Source organism: Schistocerca serialis, chromosome 2, assembly GCF_023864345.2.
Source record: "Schistocerca serialis cubense isolate TAMUIC-IGC-003099 chromosome 2, iqSchSeri2.2, whole genome shotgun sequence".
In the NCBI taxonomy this organism is placed as follows: Eukaryota; Metazoa; Arthropoda; class Insecta; order Orthoptera; family Acrididae; genus Schistocerca; species Schistocerca serialis.
Window position 1 is genome coordinate 711870026 of NC_064639.1, and position 15911 is coordinate 711885936.

Here is a 15911-nt window from a genome sequence, read left to right on the forward strand (position 1 = left end):
ACCAGTGAATATCTGATAACTGAAGTGTTATGCAAATAAAGAAGTCAAGAGGTAGAAATGTCAGTATTTGCAGCAAATGTACTTACAGTTGTTCATTTAAAAAGAATTATGTACATTTCAGTGTATATGAAAATGTAGTAATTTAAGAATGTGTACTCAAGTAAATGTGATTAATACCTGATGTAAGAGAATATTTTAGCTGTAAGCAGCACCTGGCATTCATAAAAAGGGGTCCAACATTTATTGTGCACTAACACAGCAGAATTTTGTGGCTGCAGGGGGAACACAGATTTGTCGGACATACTCACAAGCAAACCAAATCTATTAAAAGTAAGGTAAAATATTCCAGATGGATCTCTTCAGAAATGACAATGATTCATGATACCTTAATTTTCTTCTGAAATTCATAACTGGCACAGACTTTTAACTTTAAGGTATGAGTAATAGTATTATTGCACCAACTCTCAACTCCTCCATCTCATCTCTCTCATATCAGAATGGCCATACAGAGTTACGTTTTGCTTGGATTCCATAAATGACTTTAGTTGAAAACTGGGATTGTTCCTTTGGAAAGGCTACAGCCAACTTTGTAAGTCCATTTTGTGCTAGTGTTCTGCCTCAAATGATCTTTATGACAAATGGACATTAAAGAATCTTCCTCCCTTTCTTTCTTGCCTCCTTCACATCTCCTCACTTAACTCAGTGAGAAAAAGCAAGCAGAGATTAACGTATTGCCATATATATTTATTTAAATCTCTCCAATTTCGAAGACTAAACTTACCAGCACTACTGCATCGTCAAGGAATTCTGTTGATATGTTCCGGAACACCATATTGTCGTCATTCACTTCCCTGAAAGTTAATGTAAAGAGAAATATTTCTGCACATCACTTTCTTTTTGTATAAATAAGATGAATTTATGGATATTTTTAAAACAAAATTTACATTAAGTATGATAATATGTAAAATTAAAGTTGAGCAATGAGTATCTTTTCTTTTTAATATGATAGAGTGATGTTTGCAGTTACTGAATGCTAGTGACACTAATCAATGACAAATCATTGATTTCTAACTGCTTGTTGTGTGTGTATGTGTGTGTGTGTGTGTGTGTGTGTGTGTGTGTGTGTGTGTGTGTCCATTTAGATTTTCTACTCAGTTTATTTGTTTGTAATTGTAATTTAAGAATGGATTGTAGTGTACAATGACAATTATCTGTTTGTTGACCTGATACTTTTGTGTGATTAATTAATATAACAACAAAAACAATCAATTTCTGAAAAAATAATTTAACTGGATAGATAAAAAATCTATTCACCATATGACAGTAGAACACAAACATAAAATAGGGTTGTAATTAGGCAAGCTTTCGGCCCAGGGACTGCTCCTTCAGGCAGAAGGGCTGAAGGGGAAGAAAGAGGAGTGAAGGAAAAGGACTGGAGAAATCTAAGAAAAGGGGTAGATTTTGGAAAAGTCACCCTGAACTGCGGGTCAGGGTAGACTTCCTGCATGGGATGAGAAGGGAAGACTGATTGCTGGGGACTGCATTGGACAAGATTTGAAAAATCTATCTCATCTGATGCAGTCCCCAACATTCAGTCTTTCCTTCTCATCCCATGTGGTAAGTCTACCCTGACCCACATTGCTGGGTGACTTTCCTGAAATCTACCCCATTTCCTAAATCTCTCTGGTCCTTTTCCTTCATCCCCTTCCTTCCCCTTCAACCCTACTGCCTGATGTAAGAGCCACTGGCCCCAAAAGACTGCTGAATTACAACCCTCTTTTATGTGTGTGTTCTGCCACAACTTAGTGAGTAGATTTCTTATCTTTTGTGTGATTAGGGAACTTTTAAACTAGAAAACTGACTGTATGATTAATTACTTGACACAATCATAGAGGAAGCAGTGTAGTGAGATAATAAATCTCAGAGAACAATGAAAGGATCCTTCTTTGTAAAATCCATGCCAATTTAAGAGTAACTACATGGAGAAAGAAAGTATTAGACAACTGATCTCCAAATACATAAAGTCAAAGATTGTTATTTTAGCAGAAAAGCATGAGAATAAATTGCTGTGAAGATAACCTTTATGAAAGGAAATATCCTTTGTAGCTGAAGATATAAAAAGGTATAAGGAAGTTTTGATTTTTCTTCAAGATGTCTAGATTCAAAACACACAGATCTTTAAGTTTCACCTTCAGAGTTGTCTGCGTGCTTGAGGTTGTCTGTAGGTGACACAAAATGAAACAATAGACTGGAATTCTTTGATTGGCATGATTACAAATACCTTGGAGCATACAGCCTACACTAATAAGAGAGGTGGGGAGAGAGAGAGAGAGAGAGAGAGAGAGAGAGAGAGAGAGAGAGAGAGAGAGAGAGAGAGTAGTAGTAGTAGTAGTAGTAGTAGTAATGAAAACACACAATAATTTTATACCATCAGCTCTTGAGGAAATTAAATATAAGCCAGCATCAAACTGCATGTAATTTCTTCAGTCATAACTTTCTCATGTATTTTTTTTCTACAAATGATTTTAGATAAAATATAGCATCAGAATAATACAACTTAGTTAGAGGTAATGGTAAGAAAAGCTATAAAACACATTAAAATTTATACTGTAATAGTACTATTTAAAATATTTGGAAATACTGAAAATTTTGTGTAATTAATTTAACAGGATCTCAGAGTTGAGGAAAATGGAAGAAATAAGAAGAATATAAATATACAAATATTGTGAAGGAAAAGTCCCATAATCTTAAAATCAATAGTGATATTAAATTTTCTCTTGTGAACATGTAAAATACCTTCCTATGAACAGCTTGTTGGGTGACAGATGTGCTGCATCCATGAAGCAAACACTTAATGCCAGTAGTCACAAGTAAATATGAGAGGGGGGGGGGGGGGCGTTGCTGGTAACTCACAATTTCTCCTGAGAGCTTTGTTTGGGTTTCTTTTAGTATACTGTTATACTTCTTCAAAGAGTGCACTCATTTAAGAGTTGTTATTATTCAGGCTAGCTAGCTAAGGATATATGTTTCTCCATAGTGAGTAAGTACGAGAGACTGCTTCAAGTAAGCTCTGAAATTGCTTCTGAACTTCTGCTTCTGTTCTCATTGATGACTATCCTTAGTCTGTTCATATGCTTTAGAATGTGCTGACTTAGCACACAGACTACTGGTACATTCCCAAACCACTGAAGCTGATTTTGGGTTAGCAGTGCCTTTGAATGTGTACTACTGCCCTCCTTCAGACTGATGATGTATGTGTAGTTTTAAAGTTACTGGGTGGTTACAATGAAAGAGCAGCTACTCACAGAGGTCCAGTGTGGGCTGTAATGACTATGTGGCAGCAAAACTTAGTAAATACTCTAATGTGGTAATTAGGAGTCTATGTATGCAGGTAAAAGATTAGTTCCAACTTCGGCCAACACGTGCAAATCTGGTGCTGTGAATATAAGACATGTTTCCATATGTGATGGGTTAGGAATGAGTGTGGGCAGAAAAGGTAAAACAAGTGATAAAGGCATAATCTTGATTTTATTATTAAACTCCACTTATGCAGTTTGTTCAGAATGAGCATCATAAATGTCACCAAGATGGCATGTCCATAAAATATGTGATTGTTAGTTGCTCACAGCAGCTCCAGTGGAACTGAGCAACATTTTCCTATGTACTGGCCTTCAGTTCAGGCAGAGGACAAACTTATTCCCAGTAAACATGCTCTTTTAGATACCTCCAGATCCAAAAATCACATTGAATCAGATCAGGTGTCCTTCCAAGTCATGCATTTGGAAGAACTGTGGAGATAACACATTTGTGGAAGGTTGCTTTAAGCAGATCCTTAACTGGGTAAGCAACATGAGGTGTTGCCCCATCTTTTGTAAAAACAGTGGTTTCCACACAGTTGCACACTTCCAAAGATATAATCACATGCTGTACAAGGAGGTCTTCATAATGTGCAGGTGTCATGGTACACTTGACTGATACTCTGGATGTAGTCTCTTCAAAGAAAAACAGACCAAGAATAGAGGTGAATGTGAATCCACACCATACATTCACACACAGTGAGTGCAATGCCTCTTCATGCACAACACAAGGTTTAACAGTACTCCACATTCAGCAGTCCTGTGTAGTCACTGCATGTTGTTGTGTAAAATTTGCCTTGTCATCCAGTTTGGCCAGCTTCATCAATTTGTATCCATGCCAAAAACCAAAGAGAAATTCAGAATGTTGCTGTGGATCATGAGGTTTCAGTTGCTGCACTGTCTAGATCTTGTACAGGTACCAATGCAAAATAGACTGCAAAACTTTCCATACTGTTAACTGTAGAATGGACAATTCTCATGACACTACAAAAAACATTAGCGTTATCCAGGGCATGTGCTGCATGGTCAGTTATAGCAACAGCAGCCTTGCCAATAACTTCCACTGGGATAGGATACCTCCCTCTTCAAGGAGCCACACCAGGCTCACCCGTGTTTTCAAATTTCATTATCATCTTCTTTAAATCATGACATCAGGACTCTAATCAGACATTGCAGTCAGCAATACTCTCTCAATGCAACACTGTAACTGCTGCCTTTTGCATAAAGCATATTGTTCATTCACATCAGGGCTTGTCAAATGATAGTATGGATGACATGCCATCATACAGTGTACAGTGCCAGATTTTCACCTGGTGGCCACAAGTCAAAGTAATTGTTTTCCAGTGTAAATCAGTTCTGTATTAATGCATCGACATATCTAACAAGTTTTGCTGCTATATAGCCCATTTTGGGCCTGTATGAGTAGCTGCACATTAATTATAACCACCTGATAGAAAATTCCTAATGGCCACACTGCCATTTAAATGCCCCAATCATCCTGTCTGTCTGGGCAAGGACTCACATCATATGTCACTGACACATGCATCACATGAATTCAACTTCTATCTCACGACATTCCATAAGTCTTTGTACTTCTTTAAATTTCATAAGCACTCTTCTGTCACCTGCATTATCCAACTATGTATTCAACACAGAGGCTTGAGGGAAGCAAACAGAAAATCACTTCCACAATCACAATCATTATAGTGACAATGAAGAACTCTGAACTGCTTCCATATTAACTTATTAACTTAACTAGTGTGTGACAACACTCTTAAATTCTTGATGATGATAAGAGAAAGGAGATGGTGAAATACAGCACCTGAATATAGCCTCCTACCATTGAACAACATGACAGGGATCACCATGCTTAATGTTATACTAATAATCTGTAATTTTCCACATGGCATAACTTCTTGAGAGAATGCAGAAAAGCTTGGTATTTATCAGCAGGAGATGATGACTAGTAACTTTGCACCACAATCTGCACTCTTCTTGCCAGCCAATTGAGGGGAATGCGAATTTTTCCATCTACAGATTCAAAACCAGTTAGTCACTCTCTAATTAAGCACAACTGACCAAAGTGGATGTTTCAGATTGAAAAGAGGTTTAATAAGAGGCTATTCTTGTTCCTGGTAATCCCCTGAGAAATAACAGGGTTTTGGAAGGCTGTAAATATGTTGAAGAAGTTGTACAATTAGATAACATTTTGCCACACAAGAGAAACAAATTTTTGATTAGAAGATATATTCATTGATTTATTGATCCATTTCTTCAGTAATTCAATTCATACATTCAGTCAGAAAGTTATTAACACATCATTTTCTAAAGATCCTATTACAAATTTGTTTGGAACAAAAACAAGGTCTAAGTAAGGCCAGTATAAAATGAAATAAGAGATACTTTTGGATGTAGACTGAGAACAGTGCCAGAGGTGGCCTTCCACAAAATTTGCATACTGGATGGTGTCTCCATTTTGGCAGCAGGTTGAATCATGCAATCCACATTTGCGGGGCATTCAAATGAGACAATGGCCTGATGATGGACTGTTTGGGAACGTGCGGGCAGGTACACTTATTGCCAAGGTTCTGGCTGACTACGCCTAACCACTGCAAGAGAGTACCACAGTGTTGTGCACCAAGCACTTCATAACCCCTTCACATCTGTGCCTGCCATCTGGGAACAAGTAAATGGTTTCCTTGCATCATTCTGTGTCAACCTGTAATGTCAGTTGGCGACTAGTAGAATCCGCACAAGGATATTAATGTCCTATTTGTAGGCTGCCGTTAACACGACAACACTAATGGCTTCATTTTTCATAGTCCCAACACCAGGAAGCATGTCTGCTAATGGCACCACATTACATTCAGCAATGAACTGCAGTCTAAACTATCCTAGACAACCTATTTTCAGTGAGTGTGGTGCCAACCCGGGAAGAGCCCATTCTCCCAATGTTTTGGAGAGGTACAGCAGTGTTACTCCATGCATCATGACGTGGGGAGCCATCAGGTGTCGTTTCAGGTCACTGCTTGCAGGACTGCTTCCCCATATGTTACCTCCAATGTGATAGCATCGTGGTGGCATTGTTTAACAGGATAATTCATACTCATGGCATGTGTCTCCGTGACTTGTCTGCATGACACTGAGGTATTCCTATTGCCAGCTGGATCACCAGTTCTATCCCCAATAGAACATGTGGACCAGAATGTCAGCTCCTTCCGAGTGCCAGTATGATGGTACCAAGGATCAGCTTCAATGCTAGTGGGTCAGCTTGCCTCAGTATAAAATACAAAAGCTTTATAACATTCTTCCCTACCGAATCATTGCATGCTTGGCAGAAGAGATGTGATCTCCTACTGAGAAGAAGGTTCGTGATGCCAAGTTTAAAGTTGACTCAATTGTGTAAGCACTGAAATAACGTGATATACCCTCTCAACCCATGAAGTTTCATTTCGTTTCGTCCTCCCCTTCTGGATGCTTCCTTTTTTTCTCAGGCAGTGCATGCCATGTGAAAGTATTTCGAGATCTTTGAAGAGGCTGCTGAAAGATGTTCACAGGTTAATTTTACATTATGTTAAATGTGTATTATACGAAAGAATATTACCAGATATTGCTCTGCTCGTCGGTGAATATCCTGAGGAGAAACTTGCCGTCGCAGTTGGGCACGTTGGTCTGTGGAACGACGATGTAGTCTCCCGGAGGCAGCGTGAAGAACGTCACCACCTCACGGGCCACCGAGTGGTTCGTCACGTCGAGCGGCTTCTGCAATACCAGGACCAACGCCTGCCTCAGAGCACCAGCCAAGGAACCAACTACTCTGTCTATTCATGTAAACGTAGTGGCTCACTTAGCAATAGTTGTCAAAAATTCGTATTCTGTCATTTCGGTCAAAACCAATATTTCGTGCATACAGCAACAATGACTGGACTCTCAACAGTAGGACCAAGTTACAGATCTATTTCCACCTACGTCTGGGCATTAGAATAATTTGAATAAAATGAAAAAGTTTGCAGAAGACTTGCGCATTAATTGTTTTCGTTTTGGTGTGTGTGTGTGTGTGTGTGTCCCTCAGTACCGGCAATTGCTCTCTGCAGTTATACTTTCACAAGTCGCACGTTGCGTTATATTCGAGCGTTAGCCAGTAACACCAATCGAAACGTCCTGGCAGATTAAAACTGTGTGCCCGACTGAGACTCGAACTCGGGACCTTTGCCTTTCGCGGGCAAGTGCTCTACCAACTGAGCTACCGAAGCACGACTCACGGCCGGTACTCACAGCTTTACTTCTGCCAGTACCTCGTCTTCTACCTTCCAAACTTTAAAGTATGTACCGAGCGTGAGTCGTGCTTCGGTAGCTCAGTTGGTAGAGCACCTGCCCGCGAAAGGCAAAGGTCCCGAGTTCGAGTCTCGGTCGGGCACATAGTTTTAATCTGCCAGGAAGTTTCATATCAGCGCACACTCCGCTGCAGAGTGAAAATCTCATTCTGGAAACATCCCCCAGGCTGTGGCTAAGCCATGTCTCCGCAATATCCTTTCTTTCAGGAGTGCTAGTTCTGCAAGGTTCGCAGGAGAGCTTCTGTAAAGTTTGGAAGGTAGGAGACGAGGTACTGGCAGAAGTAAAGCTGTGAGTACAGTTTTAATCTGCCAGGAAGTTTCATATCAGCGCACACTCCGCTGCAGAGTGAAAATCTCATTCTAGTAACACCAATCACTGGAAAAATTACTTTCAGCCAATGACACCAGAATATTACAGTTTCGTAAATGCAGGGATACTCCCCTTCTATTAAGCAACAGTGAGTGGCGTCGGCAAATTCGTTTGTTAACGGACACAATTAAACAAAATTGCAATTTTGTGCCAGCAGGTCATGCTGTGATATAGTTTTGCAATCCGCCATCTTAAAACAAAAGTCTGTGAACGTAAGGCAAGCTGTAAAAACCCAGAACAGAAGGGCAAGGAAGCTTAGAATGAAGGATGATTTGCTGTTAGAGATACACAGATGTTAAGTCTGTATTTTCACAATAGCAAATTCACTATGAACCTGACAAGTTCCCGTTATGATAAAATAGGAAACTGTTTTACCAGAAAGCTTCGCAGCCTGAAGCAAATCTCTGAAAGTTTGGTAAACTAAGACAGCTGTTCAAGATCTAGGAAGTAGGTAACTGACGAACATACTTTGCTAACTGGAAAAATAAGTCTTTGAATTTCATGAAATATCAACTTTTTCCGAAAGATTAAAAAATAGACACTGTAGATTTACGTGGTTAGATAAAGGGCCTCTCGTAGTTTTGATAGGATCACACAATATTTATGTGAGATCACAGTTAGAATGCCATGCACGTAATATTATGTTTTCACAGTTGGAAAGAAGCTCATGCCCGTTATTTTAACAGACACAACATCTTAGCGAGGGCTGCCACGCCCGTAATTTTACGAGCAGCGTTCGTCACAGAAGCATTAATTCTCGTGAGTAATATTAGTCATCCAACAATCAAGAAAATGGACGTAAATACTCGTAGTTTACATGTAAGTCAGGTTGACGACAATGCAGTCTAAGCAGTCAATCGCAGTCGAAACAACCAAACTAGTAAGTTGCGTGTGAGACGCCACTGTTAGTGTGTACTCGAAGCAATATGTCTGCAACTAGTCCACTCTGCGACGCAAATATTTTTCGCATACTTCAAGAATCTGAACATTATCGTTTTGATGTTGATGACACGAACGAAGATCCTACTTACGGTTTACCTAATTGACGAAGAAAACAGTCATCCTGAACGACATTTGAAAATTTATTGCAGTCATTTTGCAAATGAGTGTTAGCGGGTGACCGTCAGTTGCAGTACGCTGGAGCACAAATGCAGATTAGTCGTTTCATTATGGTGTATGCGAGGTGAGGCTTTCTGTGGAGCCATGATTCGAGCTCTACCACATAGAACAGAAATATTTCAAATATTAAATGTTTCACGTAATATATTCTTTCTTTCTTTTCATTGTACGTAGAGAGAAATTCATACTTTTTACTCGTAAATTGTCAACGAAATGCTAAAATAAATTTTATTTGCACCCAAAAAAGGCAATATTTTGCACATCCTGTGGTGGTAAGAAGTTCAACAGAAGAACAATATAATTCACATTTATTTAAAAATTCATTAATAAGCATTATTTCACAGACAGTTGGACGTGCAGCTGTGTTCATTATACAGAGGAAAAGCCTTATACCGAGCAACAAACGTACGACTTCCTCTCACATACGTCTCGCGAGATGACCATGACGAAAACCTCAGAGGAATTGTAGAGTTCATACGGATGTTTATCTGCAGTCGTTCTTCCTTCGTACCATTTGCAAACTGAACAGGGACGGTGAGAAAAAAATTAGAACTAGACATCAGTATTTCATCACTTTATTGTTATTTTTTTATGTGTTTCGGCTAACGTGTGCCATTTTCAAGTGCAGTGAAAATGGAGTCCTACACTCCGAATGTGGAGTGTTACTCGTATAAATTTTGGAGGCTGCTTGGTGAAAAATATTTCCATGTACAACGATTGTCTGTATTGACACATGCACAGGGGTTGGACAAAAATATGAAAACACCTCGAGAAATGCGTGCTTGAACATAAATGCAGATGCCAGGCTGCCTGCAGGTTGCGCTTTACTTGACCACGAACGGCACATGTCCTCAAGGCGCTGCAAGTGTCAGTCATACATAGTACAATGTTCTGTGTAGCTGTGAATGCCTTATGTCAGAGCTAAGTCAATTAAAACGTGGACAAATTGCTGGTGCTCTTAGTAGGAGCTTCCGTAACCAGGGTAGGCCAAGTGTAGGGTGTTTCAAAAGGCACAGCACAGAAGATTTATACCGTTTGCAGAGCAAGTCCGAAAACACATTTGCTAAGTGACAACGCGGAGAAAAGTAAGTGTTGAGCGATCGTGACGGACAGTCATTGAAGCGGATTGTAGAGAAAAACAAGAGGGCGGTTGCTGCAAGTGTCGCTGTTGAACTGAACGTCGCACTCGCAAACGTCAGCACCAAAACAATACGAAGGGAGCTGCGTAATCAGGGAACTGGAGGGCGAGCTGGGTTTACAAAAGCACACGTCGATGATGGAAATGCGCGAGACAGGGGAACGTGGCGTCGAAGCCGTAACACCTGGACTATAGAGCAGTGGAAGAACGTCACGTGGTCGAATGAGTCTTGTTTCACACTGTTTCCAACTTCTGGTTGAGTTCACGTCCCAAGAACAAAACATGGCGGTTCCTCTGTGATGATTTGACGAAACACATCGTGGTATTCCATGCGCCTCACGGTTGCTATGCAAGGTGAAGTCACTGCCGAGGATTATGTGACCAGTTTGGGCGGTCAGGTCCCTCCCATGGTACAGTGTTTGTTCCGCAGTGGTGATGCTGCGTTCGAAGGGGACAGGGCTCCTGTTTTTGACTATAACACAGATGTGCTACCAAAAAAATTTTGCCAAGGAAGTTTATTGTAAACATGGTGTACTTGTTCTGTAAAACTTTAGCTACTATGTGTTAATAAGAAATTTAACATGTACTGTAAACTGTATAAATTATTATATATTTGGATGTGATTATTCTGGGTTAATGCCATTGGGGAATGTTAAGAAAAGCAGAGAGCAAAAGCTTGGGTAGTAGCGCTGTTTCTGACGCGAGGCTGACGCCGGAGCAGAGTGCACGCAAGACTTTCACTGTTGTTGACAGAACGCACCAAAATGGTACGTACAGCAGAAAGCCGGGCCTATATGAGCCGGAATTGATGCGAGTGAGGCACCAAGAGCTTGAGAAGTGTGGGAAAATGTAAGAGACTCCAATAACATCAAGATCCTGCCTCATAATTGGACACTGCTGATCAAAGTGTGCCCGCAGTATCACATGAAGCAACAGGGGCATTGTCGACGACAACGAAGACGATGGTTCAGTCTGCAGCGAACAAGTTTCATTTTCGTTCACGTTCGGAACTTGGCGATGGATTACCCGGTGGCACAATCTGAGAGATTTTAAACGAATAATAAGTAACATTCGTGCAAACTGTAGATACCTAATCATGCCATTGTCCTCAGTCATTGTCTTGGGTTCAGTTCCTTTTAAGTTATTGAATACCTGATTTTCGTTGTTTAAAGCTAAAAAACGTAATAAAATACTGTCACTGATATCGTTCTTTGCTTGCTGGAAAGATGGAAACGGAAATGAGCGCATGGCGTCAGTGGCCGGGAGTTCCCAGACGGGAAGTTCGGACGCCAAGTGCAGGTCTTATTGAGTGCGACGCCGTATTGGGTGACTTGCGCGTCGACAATGGGGATGAAATGAGGACAGTACAACACCCAGTCCCTGAGGGGAGAAAATCTCCCTCCCCAGCCGGGAAGCGAACACGGGCCCCCGGGCATGGCGTTCCAACGCGTTGACCATTCAGCTTATGGGGCGGACGCTGGAAAGATAACTGAAGGTAATCAATAATGAAGCCTCAATAAGTTAACTGTGTCGTTCAGTAATATTCAGAAGCAATGTTATTCTTATGAATTAAATGGAGACAATGTGAAGTAACTAAAAATAATTTTGACAGTCTCAAAAGTAAGAAAGTGTCTACTGTAATAACCCTCTTGTGTGCCATCTTGGCTAGTATTTCGACATTGCCAGGCTGTTAAAAGACAATAATTGCTTATTCAAACTAGTACATTTTTGTACTAATTACAATCAATTCAAAGAACGTAGCCAGAAATAAGCAGGAATCTTGTGAATGTAAGAATAATTCATCTGAGGTAACGAAAACTATCGTCGCAACGCAGTCAATCATTTACTTCTCAATGACGAGTTTAAATATCTCTTCCAAATTAACATTTCCGATTATTAATTACATAAGACAATTGCTTTCTTTGTTCATTCTTATTTCGTAACGTGTTGTGATGTCAGAAATGTACGGAGTGTTCAAAAAGTCTCTCCGCAGTGTCGTATGATTGTTAGCCGTGCGTCCCGTATGCCGCAGTGAATATACTGAAATGAAACTCAGTGAAATACAAGTTATTAATTTATAGAATATTCATTTTTACTCACAAATTTTCACATTAAATATTGAAAGTGTCCCCCCTGGTGTTGAATACACAATTCAATTAGTCTAATCACGTTTCCAAACACAGGCTGTAACATTTCTTCTGTAACAGAAGCAGTGAAAGTGAATATTGCAGTTTTCAATTCATCGACGGATTTTGGGCTGTTTTTATAGACAGTTGCTTTCGCTGCACCCCAGAAGGAAAAGTCAGGCGATCGTGGAGCCCAAAGTCCCTGTGAAATTATGCGATCACCAAAAACATCAGCAAGCAGTGACATTGAAACGCGAGCTATATGTGCGGTTGCACCATCTTGTTGAAAATAACCGTTCAGTATTTCACTTAACACAAGTTCTCTTATGAATGGGTACAGAATATCACTGCAGTATCGCTGTGCGTTTATTGTTTCTTTGAAAAATATGAGACCCAAAATCCGACGTCTAGAAATTGCAATCCAAACTCTTATTTTCACAGAATGAAGTGGTTCCTCATGAATACACAATGGATTTGCAGTACTCCACATACGAGAATTTTGCGAGTTCATGAACCCGGATAAATGAAACCACGCCTCATCAGTGAAAAACGTTTCATTAAGAATATCCCTTCCATTTCGTTGAACGAAATTTTTGAACCATTGACAATAATGCAGTCTCTGCCCATGATCAGTATTATTTTTCAGTTGTTGCACGACTGTCACTTTGTGTGGGAAAAGTTCTAATTTTTTCCTTATAGCTGTGTGCGCCGTTCCGACACTAACATCGACTTCCTGGGCGGGTTTTCTTACTGACTTGTTCGGACTCATGGTCATTTTATAGGAAATATCGAGTAGTTTATCCTCAGAAAAACGCTATGACGACCACTTCTCGGTGCATCTGTTACTGAACCCGTACTTCGAAATTGTTAATCAAATCTCGCACAGTATCGCGATGTGGGAGTGTTGTCTCCGGGAAAACTGAATTAAATGTTTGACGAACTGAAACTATGTATTTACTGCCAGCTTTGAACACTTGTTCGACTAAAAACACACGTTCTTCAATGGTTAGCATTTTAACAGTGACAAAAACGAAACAAACGAACAAAGGAACTAAATTTAAACCTTCACGTCAACACGTAACGACACACACCAACGATACTACTGATGCTGGCTAAGATAAACGAAACGGTGGAATGTTGGGAGAGTCCACTTGAAGGGAAGTAACCCAGGCAGGCGAACAATCATACGGCACGCGCGGCTAACAATCATACGGCAATGCGGAGAGACTTTTTGAACACCCGTTATGTCTACCTTCTGTCGCCACACGTACAGCCAAACAGCTACGTTTCATTGCTGTCCGTATTATCGCTTGGATATTGAACAGAGAGCGCCCAATTGGGCTGACGACCGTGTTAGTTAATTTCTGTATTATTTCAATAATATTTGTTGTGGACTCTTTGATTCACGTAGTACCGGCTCTTCGTTTCGTACTTTACGTGAGTGATGGCAATGTTTAAAGTACTAAACAAAATCCAAGTAAGTAGAAAATGGAGGAATGGAACACGATGTTCATTAGAACAATTTTAGCACACCTCTCTCCACTACCCGGTCAAATTTTCTTCGGTGACGATAACCTTGTCAAAAACCAAATTCATTGGACGTACGCGATTAACCGATTAGTAAGGAGGGCCGGGGGGGGGGGGGGGGGGCTGCACACTGGGCTGCATGCTGACACAGCTCGCATCATCATCCAGGGCTGGTTTTGTGAGCACGAGGATGAACTGTTGCATCTCCCCTGCCCACAACAGTCATCATATCACATTACTGAACCTTTGTGGTCTACTTTCGAAAGAACGGTGCTTCTTCACTGTCCACCTCCATCACCATTACCTATACTTGCGACAATTTTGCAGGAAGAATAGTATAAGATTTCCTTGAAAACCATACAGAACCTGTATTTATCTATTCCGAGACGACTGGAAGCTGAATGCAACAGTTTTCCAGCATCTTTTCAGGCACGATAATGTGTTGTGTGTTCGGTGTTTCCACGTTTCAGCGCATACCCTTTGCTCGGTGGTATTGTATCCCTCTCGGTGTCACGGCTTCTGTTGACGTTAGCGCACTAGGATCGTGGTGGGCCTGCTGCAGGCTCTTGGCTACTCACGTGCTCGGCAACGAAGTGCTGTGTGAGGCGGGCGGTGGCGGGCGGCACCTCGTAGACGGCGAAGCCGATGGCGTAGAGCGGCCGCCGCTTCTTGCCGTCCGGCGGCTGCGTCTCGTACGCCTGCGTCACCGACACCACCACGTGGCACTTGCTGGCCGACGTGCGCGGGATTTGCACGTGGAACTGCGGGTTCGTCGCCGTCGTCTCTGCGAGCAACAGCGAGAACCACAGCTGCAGTATTCTGGTTAGTTGTGCCAATACACCTATCAGTATCGAGTACTGGGCCAAAACGTGTCCGGCACCGTACAGCAGATATTCGTACCGTCATGACAGCTAACTTACACTAGCGTGTGCTACTTATAAGGTTTCTATTTTATTTTTAGTATTCGAAGAAAGTGATCTGAGCTTTGCATTTTCATTGACTGTGTCTTATTTCATGTTTGCACAATAAACATTTTTCAAACGGTAGTTTTCAACAGTCGATATGTTACGCCACAGAGGTTACGAGTACAAGCAGTGTGATCTTTGGTTACTAGTAGCGGTGTCGTTGAAGTAGGCATTCTAAGTAGATAGTGTCGGAAGTTCCATGCGGCTTTTCGCGGATGATGCTGTAGTATACAGAGAAGTTGCAGCATTAGAAAATTGCAGCGAAATGCAGGAAGATCTGCAGCGGATGGGCACTTGGTGCAGGGAGTGGCAACTGACCCTAAACATAGACAACTGTAATGTATTGCGTATACATAGAAAGAAGGATCCTTTATTGTATGATTATATCATACCAGAACAAACACTGGTAGCAGTTACTTCTGTAAAATATCTGGGAGTATGCGTACGGAACGATATGAAGTGGAATGATCATATAAAATTAATTGTTGGTAAGGCGCGTGCCAGGTTGAGAATCATTGGGAGAGTCCTTCGAAAATGTAGTCCATCAACAAATGAGGTGGCTTACAAAACAATCGTCCGACCTATACTCGAGTATTGCTCATCAGTGTGGGATCCGTACCAGGTCGGGTTGAGAGAGGAGATAGAGAAGATCCAAAGAAGAGCGGCGCGTTTCGTCACACGGTTATTTGGTAAGCGTGATAGCGTTACGGAGATGATTGGCAAACTCAAGCGGCAGACTCTGCAAGAGAGGCGCTCTGCATCGCGGTGTAGCTTGCTGTCCAGGTTTCGAGAGGGTGTGTTTCTGGATGAGGTATCGAATATATTGCTTCCCCCTACTTATACCTTCCGAGGAGACCACGAATGTAAAATTCGAGAGATTCGAGCGCGCACGGAGGCTTTCCGGCAGTCGTTCTTCCCGCGAACCATACGCGACTGGAACAGGAAAGGGAGGTAATGACAGTGGCACGTAAAGTGT

The 15911-nt window shown here is 41.3% G+C and overlaps 1 protein-coding gene across 1 annotated transcript in view; it reads right to left on the minus strand.

Annotated features, from left to right (window-relative positions):
• LOC126457894 (calpain-9-like) overlaps window positions 1–15911 on the minus strand; it is a 1049120-nt gene that overhangs the window by 15753 nt on the left and 1017456 nt on the right. The window contains exons 9-11 of the mRNA XM_050094564.1: window positions 14549–14754; window positions 6961–7118; window positions 782–851 (exon numbers count right to left, since the gene is read on the minus strand). Of these exons, the coding sequence (XP_049950521.1) occupies window positions 782–851; window positions 6961–7118; window positions 14549–14754 (434 nt within the window). The remainder of the gene's footprint in view (window positions 1–781; window positions 852–6960; window positions 7119–14548; window positions 14755–15911) is intronic.